This window comes from Equus asinus, chromosome 3, assembly GCF_041296235.1.
Source record: "Equus asinus isolate D_3611 breed Donkey chromosome 3, EquAss-T2T_v2, whole genome shotgun sequence".
In the NCBI taxonomy this organism is placed as follows: domain Eukaryota; kingdom Metazoa; phylum Chordata; class Mammalia; order Perissodactyla; family Equidae; genus Equus; species Equus asinus.
The window spans coordinates 19,731,347-19,743,685 of NC_091792.1; the positions used below are offsets into that span (position 1 = coordinate 19,731,347).

Here is a 12,339-nt window from a genome sequence, read left to right on the forward strand (position 1 = left end):
GGAAAAGAAAATTAGGACAATAAAAAACATAGTTTAAATAAAAATACAGAAGTGAAAGTGGAAAGAAATGAAAAATCAAAGATATTAATTCACTAGAGCAAAAATGTTGAGGAAAACTAGAGACGAGTTCTAGATAGATTTTCATTGTACCATTTGAAAAGTTTTAAAGTTTTGTTCTTTCTTTTTTGAAGATGTTAATTTTGAATCTAAAATTCCTAGAATAGGAGGAGAATTTGGGGGGCAATAATTAAGATGCATACATTTTCATTGTATAGTTTGCTGTCAGTTGGAAACCAGAAAAATGAGCGTGTGTGTGTAATTCTGAACTTGGATGTGTAGGATAAAGAGACTTGATGGTTCTAAAGTATTAGCATAGTGTTTATTTTGCATTCATTAAGTAATTGATACATAAAAGTGTTTACTGCCAACAGATAGTCACGAATGTAAGAAATACAATTCATGGCTTCAAAAAGCTTCATGGGCGATCATTTGATGATCCTATTGTGCAAACCGAAAGAATCAGGCTTCCTTATGAGCTGCAGAAGATGCCTAATGGAAGTGCAGGAGTTAAGGTAAGCTTTATTGTATTCCTAGAGTCTAAATATATATTCAAATTAAACCGAATATGAAATTTTGCCTATTTGTAATTTAACGTTTTTCCTCTGGATGCAGTACATATACATATACACCTAGATACAGGCAGTTTTTATAGTAAGCTTTAGTGAGTGCAAAAATTCTAAGTTAGATAATGATCTTTTTAATCCAAACAATACTTTTATTTTCAAGGAAAAATTATTTGAAGAACTTTTATTTTATTTTATTTTATTTATTTTATTTTCATTTTATTTTATATTTTTTTACTTTTTCCTCCCCAAAGCCCCAGTGCATGGTTGTATATTCAAGTTGTTAGTCCTTCTAGTTCTTCAGTGTGAGTGGCTGCCACAGCATGGCTACTGACAGATGGGTGGTGTGGTTCCATGACCAGGAAACAAACTGGGGCCTCCAAAGTGGTGAAAGTGCCAAATGTTAAGTAGGCCATCAGGGTTGGCTCTGGAGAACTTATAGAGGTGAACTGTTTTTAAGGGCCAAAGGCAGAAGCGTCTGTGATTTATAAGAATGGACCCAAAAAGTATGTTAATTGCTGTAATGAGTTTTCTCTAATTTAGAAGTTTCATATAACGTATTAAAAGTATTAAAGCAAACTCTTCTTCCAAGTAAGAAATAGATTCTGGATTTTTAATTCGATATCCTGAGACAGTAAGTTATAGATCAGTTAACAAAAACATGTTTCTGTTGATTTTTCAAAAACTAACATAATACCACAAAACACATAGATTTACCATATGATTTACCACCCTAAGGTATGTACACAAGAGAATTGAACCACATGTGTGCATAAAAACATGTACATGAATGTTCATAGTAGCATTATTCATACTAGCCAAAAAGTAGAAACAACCCACGTCCATCAACTGATGAGTGAATAAACAAAATGTGGTATACCTATATTGTGGAATATTATTTAGCCATAAAAAGGAGTGGAGTACTGAAATGTACTACAACATAGATGAACTTTGAAAACATGCTAAGTGAAAGAAGCCAGATAGAAAAGTCCACTTATTGTATGATTCCATTGTATGGATGTCCAGCATCAGGCAAATCAATAGACACAAAGTAGATTAGTGATTGTTAGGGGTTAAAGGGAAGGGGTAATAAGGACTGACTGCTAATGGGTACAAGATTTCTTTCTAGGGTGATGAAATTGTACTACAATTGGTGATGAGTTCACAATTTTGTGAATATACTAAAAACCACTGAATTGTACACTTCAAAAGGATGAACTTTATGCTGTATGAATTATATCTCAAAGTTATTTTAAACTTGGTTATGTGTTTTAAGGCTATGCACGAATTTCTGGTTTTAAAAGAGGGTTCTGACTACATGATGGATGATGAATTGTAGTAAGGAGACATAAAGCTGTTAAAATAGTTTAAAGAAGACACTATGAGAGTTTAAAGACAAGGAGACAAATTGTGAAGGCATATTTTAGCTGAAATTTTTGGATCAAGAGTTGCTGCCTAGGAAGCTGAATGGGTTATGATAACAAAATTGGGATAAGAAATAGTATTCAGCTATCCTTTAAATATAAGTTCTGGTTAATAACCATGGGGAGCGGTTTTATTCTAAACTGCTTAAATTCTTTTGCTTTTATTCTTTAAAAGTAAAATTAAAAATCATGCTCTGTAGGTAGTTTGAGAAAATGGAGAAAAACAGTTTAAAAAATTTTTTAAAGAAAGCCAAAACCTAGTTTTGAATTGATAGCATTTTTATACAGTCGTAATGAGTGCACATAAACTAGTTGAAGAGGCTTTGAAACAGTCTTGGGTTGAACTAACTTCCCTCATCTTTTGAGGATTGAAAATCTTCAACATTCAGCTCCTCAAGCATTTTATCCATTTATAGTTTGGGACATTTCTTTGAATATACTTTGATGTTTATTTCATATAACATTTATATTCTTATACAAAAGAATAGTGTATTGTTGTGCCTCCTATAATCAGACTTAAGACCATTGTGTTTGATTCATTTTCCCTTATTTCTGTGGTTGATTTCTTCCCACGTTTAAAAGCAGTAATTTCATATAATATTTGGTTGTGAATTTACTTGTAAATTGATTTGGACACAAATGGATATCAATTTTAGTTCTATTTTAAGGTAAGGATATCAATTTTAGTTCTATTTTAAGGTAAGTCTTATTATATATGTATTTATACACACTTGTATACATATATACTTTGTGCTACTTAAGAAGAAAGTTCTTTAAAGCTCTTCTAAAGTTTAGTTGTTATAGAATAAAATTATTCACTCCACTGGGGTACAAAGGTAAAAGACATAGCTTTTTCCTCAGTAAGTTAAATGTAGTTATTATATGGGTTCTAAGGTAACTTTGTATTGCTTATAAATTTTGTGGTTGTCATTATAAAAGGGTTTGATTACTTGAATAAAGTACAGATCCTCCAGTATTCCCTGGTCAAAAAGCATGGTAAAGTTTCATTTTGTGTGCTTAAATGCAACCTAGTCTTAAACCTATGTATAAGATGAAACAATTATTTCATCTAAAAGAATGATTTTTAAATTTCATATATACATCTCTAATGTTTAATTTGTAATTATCCCAAGAAACCTTGAAGTAATACATATTGTATTTCTTTTATTTATTTATTTATTTTTATTTTTTATGCTTTTTTTACTTTTTAAATTTTTTTAGTTAATTTTTATTGAGTTTATGATAGTTTACAATCTTGTAAAATTTCAGTTGTACATTATTGTCAGTCATATTATAGGTGTGCCCCTTCACCCTTTGTGCCCACCTCCCAACCCCCCCTTCCCCTGGTAGCCACTAATCTGTTCTCTTTGTCTACATGTTTAACTTCCTCATATGAGTGGAGTCATACAGAGATTGTCTTTCTCTATCTGGCTTATTTCACTTAACATAATTCCCTCAAGGTCCATCCATGTTGTTGTGAAAGGGACAATTTTATTCTTTTTTTATGGCTGAGTAGTATTCCATTGTATATATATATATATACCATATCTTCTTTATCCAATCATCTGTTGATGGGCACTTAGGTTGCTTCCACGTCTTGGCTCTTGTGAATAATGCTGCAATGAACATAGGGGTGCATGGGACTTTTGGAATTGCTGACTTCAAGCTCTTTGGATAGATACCCAGTAGTGGGATGGCTGGGTCATATGGTAGTTCTATTTTTAATTTTTTGAGGCATCTCCATACTGTTTTCCATAGTGGCTGCACCAGTTTGCATTCCCACCAGCGGTGTTTGAGTGTTCCTTTTTCTCCACAACCTCTCCAACATTTGTTACTTTTTGTTTGGGTTATTTTTGTCATTCTAATGGGTGTAAGTTGATATCTTAGTGTAGTTTTGATTTGCATTTCCCTGATGATCAGTGATGATGAACATCTTTTCATGTGCCTATTGGCCATTCATATATCTTCTTTGGAGAAATATCTGTTCATGTCTCCTGCTCATTTTTTGATCAGGTGGTTTGATTTTTTATTGTTTAATTGTGTGAGTTCTTTATATATTATGGAGATTAACCCTGTGTCGGATATATGACTTGCAAATATTTTTTCCCAATTAGTGGGTTGTTTTTTTGTTTCAATGCTGTTTTCCCTTGCCTTGAAGAAGCTCTTTAGTCTGATGAAGTCCCATTTGTTTATTCTTTCCATTGTTTCCCTTGTCTGAGAAGACATGGTGTCCAAAAAGATCCTTTTAATACTGATGTCAAAGAGTGTACTGCCTATATTTTCTTCTAGACGCCTCATAGTTTCAGGTCTTACCTTTATGTCTTTGATCCATTTTGAGTTTATTTTTGTGAATGATGAAAAAGAATCATCAATTTTCGTTCTTTTACATGTGGCTTTCCAGTTTTCCCAGCACCATTTGTTGAAAAGACTTTTTTCTCCATTGTATGCCCTCAGCTCCTTTGTCAAAGATTAGCTGTCCATAGATGTGTGGCTTTATTTCTGGGCTTTCAATTCTGTTCCATTGATCTGTGCACCTGTTTTTGTACTAGTTCCATGCTGTTTTGATTACTGTAGCTTCGTAGTATGTTTTGAAGTCAGGGATTGTGACACCTCCAGCTTTATTCTTTTTTCTCAGGATTGCTTTAGCAATTCAGGGTCTTTTGTTGCCCCATATTAATTTTAGGATTCTTTGTTCTAATTCTGTAAAGAATGTCATTGGGATTCTGATTGGGATTGCGTTGAATCTGTAGATTGCTTTAGGTAATATGGACATTTTAACTATGTTTATTCTTCCAATCCATGTGCATGGAATGTCTTTCCATCTCTTTATGTCGTCATCCATTTCTTTCAGGAAAATCTCGTAATTTTCATTGTATAGGTCTTTCTCTTCCTTAGTTAAATTCACCCCAAGGTATTTTATTCTTTTTGTTGCGATTGTGAATGGTATTGTGTTATTGAGTTCTTTTTCTGTTAGTTCATTATTAGAGTATAGAAATGCTACTGATTTATGTAAGTTGATTTTTATACCCTGCAACTTTGCTGTAGTTGTTGATTATTTCTAAAAGTTTTCCAATGGATTCTTTGAGTTTTCTATATATAACATCATGTCATCTGCAAACAGCAAGAGTTTCACTTCTTCCCTCCCTATTTGGATTCCTTTTATTCCTTTCTCTTGCCTAATTGCTCTGGCCAAAACCTCCGGTACTATGTTGAATAAGAGTGGTGATAGAGGGCATTCTTGTCTCGTTCCTGTTCTCAGGGGGATGGCACTCAGTTTTTGCCCATTGAGTATGATGTTGGCTATGGGTTTGTCGTATATGGCCTTTATTATATGGAGATAATTTCCTTCTATCCCCATTTTGTTCAGAGTTTTTATCATAAATGGCTGTTGGATCTTGTCAAATGCTTTCTCTGCATCTATTGAGATGATCCTGTGGTTTTTATTCCTCAATTTGTTGATGTGGTGTATCACATTGATTGATTTGCGGATGTTGAACCATCCCTGTGTCCCTGATATGAATCCCACTTGATCATGATGTATGATCCTTTTGATGTATTGCTGAATTGCCAAATTTTGTTTTTTGCCAATTTTTGCATCTATGTTCATCAACAATATTGGCCTGTAGTTCTCCTTTTTCATGCTGTCCTTTCGGCCTTTGGTATCAGCGTGATATTGGCCGCGTAGAACGTGTTAGGAAGTGTTCCATCCTTTCTAATTTTTTGGAATAGCTTGAAAAGTATAGGTATTAAATCCTCTCTGAAAGTTTGGTAGGATTCCCCAGGAAAGCCTTCTGGTCCTGGGGTTTTATTCTTTGGGATGCTTTTGATTGCTGTTTCAATCTCTTTCCTTGTGATTGGTCTGTTCAGATTGTCTGCTTCTTCTTGACTTAGCTTTGGGAAATTGTAAGAGTCTAAGAATTTATCCATTTCCTCTAGGTTATCCATTTTGTTGGCATGTAGTTTTTCGTGGTATTCTCTTATAATCCGTTGTATTTCTGTGGAGTCTGTTGTTATTTCTCCTCTTTCATTTCTGGTTTTGTTTATTTGAGCTTTCTCTCTTTTTTTCTTTGTAGTCTGGCTAGGGGTTTGTCAATTTTATTTATCTTCTCAAAGAACCAGCTCTTTGTTTCATTGATCCTTTCTACTTCCTTTCTTGTTTCAGTAGCATTTAGTTCTGCTCTGATTTTTATTATTCCTCTCCTTCTGCTGACTTTGGGCTTTGTTCTTCTTTCTCTAATTCAGTTAGGTGTAATTTGAGATTGCTTATGTGGAATTTTTCTTGTTTGTTAGGGTGTGCCTGTATTGTGATGAATTTCCCTCTTAATACAACTTTTGCTGTATCCCATAGGAGTTCATATGGCATGTTATCGTTTTCATTTGTCTCCAGATATTTTTTTGATTTCTTCTTTAATTTCTTCAGTGATCCATTGCTTGTTCAATACTATAGTGTTTAGTCTCCACATCTTTGTCCGTTTCTCAGCTTTTTTCTTGTAATTAATTTCTAGCTTTATAGCATAATGATCGGAGAAGATGCTTGTTATTATTTCAATTATTTTAAATTTATAGAGGCTTTCCTTGTTTCCCAACATGTGGTCTATCCTTGGGAATGGTCCATGGGCACTTGAGAAGAATGTGTATTCTGTTTTTGGATGGAGTGTTCTATATATGTCTATTAAGTCCAACTGTTTTAGCTTTTCATTTAATTCCACTGTTTCCTTGTTGATTTTCTGTCTGGATGATCTGTCCAATGATGTGAGTGGGGTGTTGAGGTCCCCTACTATTATTGTGTTATTTTTGATATCTTCTTTTAGGTTTGTTAATAGTTGCTTTATGAACTTTGGTGCTCCTTTGTTGGGTGCATAGATATTTATAACTGTTATTTCTTCTTGATGTAGGGCCCCTTTGATCATTATATACTGACCCTCTATGTCTCTCTTTACCTGCCTTATCTTGAAATCTACTTCATCTGATATAAGTTTTGCAACATGTGCTTTCGTTTGCCATTAGCTTGGAGTATCATCTTGCACCCCTTCACTCTGAGCCTGTATTTGTCATTGGAGCTAGGGTGTGTTTCCTAGAGGCAACAAATTGTTGGATCTTGTTCTTTAATCCATCTTGCGACTCTGTGTCTTTTTATTGGAGAGTTCAATCCATTTACATTGAGGGTGATTACTGATGTATGAGGGCTTAATGCTGTCATTCTGTCACTTGTTTTCTGGTTTTCCTGCATTTCCTTTGTTTCTCGTCCTATGTGTTTTGGTCTACCCATTGACTTCTGCAGTTTCTTATGCAGTGTTTCTTAGTTTTTTCCTTATTTATTTTTTGTGTCTCTGTTTCTGTGTTTTAGTTTAGTGGCTACCCTGAAGTTTGTATTCAGAATCTTGTGCATGACATAGTCCATTTTCTGATGCCTTCTTATTTCCTTAACCTAAACTGATTCAGTCCCTTTCCTCCTCCCCTCCTAAGTTATTATTTTCATCTCTTATTCCAACTTGTGTTGTGAGTTTGTGGTTAAAGTGACAAGATTGTGTTTGTTTATGTTTTCCTTCCCTTTATCCTAATGCTGTAGTTGAATATTTGCTATCCTATTTTGATTCTATTTGTCTCCTTACTCTGTTTTTTGTGACCCCTTTCTCTGTTTTTCCTTTGTTCAGGTATGAGGGCCTTCTTGAGGATTTCTTGTAGGTAGGGGTCTGGTGGCTATGAAGTCCCTTAGCTTTTGTTTGTCTGGGAAAGATGTAATTTCTCCCTCATATCTGAAGGATATTTTTGCTGGATAGAGTATTCTTGGCTGAAGATTTTTATCTTTTGAAGTTTTGAATATGTCATTCCAATCTCTCCTAGCTTGTAAGGTTTCTGCAGAGAAATCCCCTGAAAGTCTGATAGGGGTTACTTTGTAGGCTATTTCCTTCTGCCTTGCTGCCCTGAGTATTCTTTCTTTGTCATTCATTTTTGCCAGTTTTACTACTATATGCCTTGCAGTACGTCTTTGTACATTGACATATCTAGTAGATCTGAAAGTTTCCTCCACACACATTTCTCTCCCATTCCCTAGATTTGGGAAGTTCTTCGCTATTATTTCTTTGAGCATGCTTTCTGCTCCATTCTCCTTCTCTTCACCTTCTTGGATACCTCTAAGTCTTATGTTGCATTTCCTCATTGAATCAGCTATTTCCCGGAGATTTTCTTCGTTTCTTTTTAGTCTTAGTTCTCTCTCTTCGTCTGTCTGGAGCCATTCAACCAGTCTATCTTTGATTATGCTCATTTGCTCCTCTATGATGTCCACACGAGCATTCAGGGAATCCATATTTTGTTTTATCTGTTCCATTGTATTTTTCATCTCTAGTATTTCTGATTGATTCCCCTTTATAGTTTCAGTCTTTTTTGTGAAGTAACTCCAGAACTCATTGAATTGTTTCTCTATATTTTTTTACCTCGTTGTTTTTTGATGATAGCTATTCTGAATTCATTGTCATTTAGTTTACTTATTTCCAAATCCTCAGGACATAATTCTGTGTAATTATTATTTTCCTTCTGGTCTGGAGCTTTTATGAACTGTTTGATTCTAGAACTATTTTTCCATGTAGTGATATTATTCGGTTGCAGTTACAGCCTATCGCCACTAGATGGGGGTTGAGAGCTGCATGTTCTGAGCCCTCCACCTTCAGCCGAGATGGCACAGCACGGGTCGGTGGGGGTGGCACTTTCTCTTGCCCACAGACCCAGGTTTCCCAATCAGCTCTGGCTATCTTGTCTCCTGGGGTCTTGGCTTGATGAGGTCACCCCATGCAAAAGGTTTCGCCCAGTTAGAGGGCTTCCCTCTAGGCTGCAAGGGTGCTAGGGAGTCCTGGGTGATCCTGCAGATGCACGACACCTCCCCGACTCCTTCCCTCATGGAGCCTCCCGCAGCAGTGACCACAGTCTTTAGGTTAGGGAGCAAAGTTCTCTCTTACCCCATTCCAGCTCCTCCAAGGGGGGCTCCAGCCTCTCCGCCCTCCATCTTTTGGCTCCTGTGGGTCTCTGAGGATTCCTTTTCTATTAGGATATTTTTTGTTGGAATACAGTTGCTCCTTTTTGTTGTATGTTGGAGGGGAGATAGTCCCAGGCAAGCTCAATCTGCCATGATGCTGATGTCACTTCTGTACTTCTTTTTTTTTAATAAGGAAATTTTCCCTTTTTTCCCTGATGTTTTCTTTTCCTTTTCCCAAAATTGTATGACTAAGGCCTTCATTTTAAACTCAGGAAGAATTCTAACTTTTAGAAGAAAGATTATTTGATCTTTTTCTCCTTCATCATTTGCTTGGAAAGTGAATGATAAAAATTGCTTTTGTGAGAAGTGGAGATTTGGAGCAGGTAAAATCAATTGAAAATAATTTGGTTATAATACTATGTGTAAGCCACTGGAACTTTAGAAGTGAAAGATTGTGATACTAAAACAATCTTTTTGGAAAATAACTTCCTTGAGCAAGGACTTTTCCTTTTTCATTCTTGTGTATCCATCATGTATAGTGTGGATGCCACAAAATACTTGTTGAGTGAATAAATGACTCTTGATAAGTATCTCAACTTTTGGTTTTAGGTGCGATACCTAGAAGAAGAGAGACCTTTTGCAATTGAGCAAGTTACTGGAATGCTCTTGGCCAAGCTTAAAGAGACTTCAGAAAATGCTTTAAAGAAACCAGTGGCCGACTGTGTGATTTCAGTAAGTCTTACTTCAGTAATGAATACTCTTGAATCATATTTGTCAGTGTATTAAGGTTATATTGAAATTTTTTTTCCCTTTCTTTACTTTTTCTGCCCTTATCCAGTAAATAATCTAAATTTATTTTTACTTTGACATTTTTTAAAAAATCACCTTTTTGGTAAACTTCAGAATTGAGTTTCCCATAAAGTCAATTGTGATAACCAGTGAATCTTAAAAATCTGACGTATGTGATTAATTAGTAACTGCTGTACCTGCCACTTGTCTGTAAGAATCTTTCCAGGTAGCTTTTAACTTCCCACCTCTAGGGACTTTAACATTTTATGGTGAAAGTTGAAAATTCCCAGTTGGGAATTTGAGATTGTGTATATTTTGTATCAGAAAGAAAAGTTTTTTTAATGATACATTGGATATATTTAACGTGAACACTTTTGGAACTTTTGACATATGCATATACCTATAAAGTCATCATCACTATCTATATAATAAAAATAATCGCCACCCCCTAAAGTTCTCTTGTGTCTTTTTTAAAATAAAGATTGTTGTATATAAGGTGTACAACATGATGCTCTGATATACATATACATAGTGAAATGATTACTACAGCCAAGCTAATTAACATATCCATCTCCTCATATGCTTACCTTTTTTGTGTGCATTGAGATCACTTAAGAACTACTTTCTCAGCAAATTTCCAGTATACAATACAGTATTATTAACTATAGAAACCATGCTGTACCTTAGATTTCCAGAACTTACTCATCATACAAAACTGAAACTTTATCCCCTTTGGCCAGTATCTCCCCATTTCACTCACTTCCCTGCTCCCAATGACTACCATTCCACACTCTACTTCTTTGAATTCAACTTTTGTAGATTCTACACTAAGATCATACTGTATTTTTCAGAAAGGAAAGATCTTTCTTTAAGAATTCTTAAGAAAACATTTATTTACCCTATCTTATCTCTTGAGATCTCTTTATATATTGGTAACTAGTTCTTAAGTTATCTGTTAATGTGGATATTACTAATACTATTAAATTTGGCTATATGAATTCAAGAGTCTCGTCATCAGAAAAATAGAATCAGATTGTGAACTCTTCAGTGAAGTTAGTAATCATATCTTTTTCACAGGTATTTGGAATTTTTTAAATGAGATAAAAATACTAGAGCTTAATATTTTGTTTTCCAGGCATTTAGTAATAGTAAATAATAGAGTTTACCATTGGCCAGGCATGGTTATGGTCATTTAATGTATATTAACCCATTTAATCCTTAGAACCACTTTATGAGGTAGGATATTATTAACCCCAATTTTGCAGTTTAAAAAACTGAGGCACAGGGGCTGGCCCCGTGGCCGAGTGGTTAAGTTCGCGCGCTCCGCTGCAGGCGGCCCAGTGGTTCGAATCCTGGGCGCGGACATGGCACTGCTCATCAGACTACGCTGAGGCGGCGTCCCACATGCCACAACTACAAGAACCCACAACGAAGAATACACAACTATGTACCGGGGGGCTTTGGGGAGAAAAAGGAAAAAATAAAATCTTTAAAAAAAAAAAACAAAAAAAACTGAGGCACAGAAAAGTTAAATAACTTGCCCCAAATCAATACAGCTAATAAATGGTAGAGCCAGAAATCAAACCCAGATAGTTCATTCCCAAGCCTATACTCATAACTCTTCCATTATACTGCCACTTGAAAGTATATGTCATAATGGTGCAGATTTTAAAAACTCATCTTAAATTCAAATATAGCCCTATTTATTTAACTATACTTGATTTAACTTTCATGTCAAAAATTAGTGTCAGAATAGAGCATTATGAACTACTTGGCCATTATTAACTTTGTAGTTACTGCAAGAGACCCATTGTGAGCTATACAAGGGAAGTCTTTTCTCTGTTTTATGCACTACTATATCCTTAGTGGCTAGAAAAGTACCTGGTACATAAGTGTTCAATGAGTATTAAATGAACCATACATTATAATTTAGATTTTTGTTAGAAGGATAAACCAAAATCAGGATAAACAACCTTATCAAAATTCAAGTTCTTTTCCAGTTGTTAATGTCCATTCAATGAAATTTCTAAATTCAAAAAGCAGTAAGTTGGAAGAGACTACTAACTTAAAATTGGAAGAGCCACAAGTCATTTTGTACGTGAATATACTTAATTAGCTCTTTAGAAATTTGTGGACCAAATCATAGTGCTTTCTTAGATTGATAGAAGTATATGTAAACCTTAATTATAAGTTTAGGTCTGAGTTTATTTTTTAATAGAAATATGTTTTTTGTTGATTTTAAGAGAAATATATGCTCATCATAAGTCCCCCGCAATATAGTTCCCCATTCCTCTTTGAAATGTAACCCTTGTAACGTTGGTTTATACATACATACACAAAAATGAGATGATACTATTCATGCTTTTTTTTTAAGGTAGTAAAGATGTCATTCCATGACAATTCAGATCTACCAGATTCTTTCTAACAGCTATAAGATTCCATTATATGGGTATATAATAATATATTTAACCAGTCTCATTTTGACAGACTTATGTTTTCAATTTTTCATTATTAAAGATGAACAAATACATTT

At 34.7% G+C, this 12,339-nt stretch overlaps 1 protein-coding gene across 3 annotated transcripts in view; it reads left to right on the plus strand.

Moving 5' to 3' along the window:
• HSPA4L (heat shock protein family A (Hsp70) member 4 like) overlaps positions 1-12,339 on the plus strand; it is a 56,199-nt gene that overhangs the window by 13,678 nt on the left and 30,182 nt on the right. For all 3 annotated transcript variants that reach the window (XM_014839198.3, XM_014839199.3, XM_014839200.3), the window contains exons 4-5: positions 432-572; positions 9,627-9,749. In XM_014839198.3, coding sequence (XP_014694684.2) covers positions 432-572; positions 9,627-9,749 — 264 coding nt within the window. The remainder of the gene's footprint in view (positions 1-431; positions 573-9,626; positions 9,750-12,339) is intronic.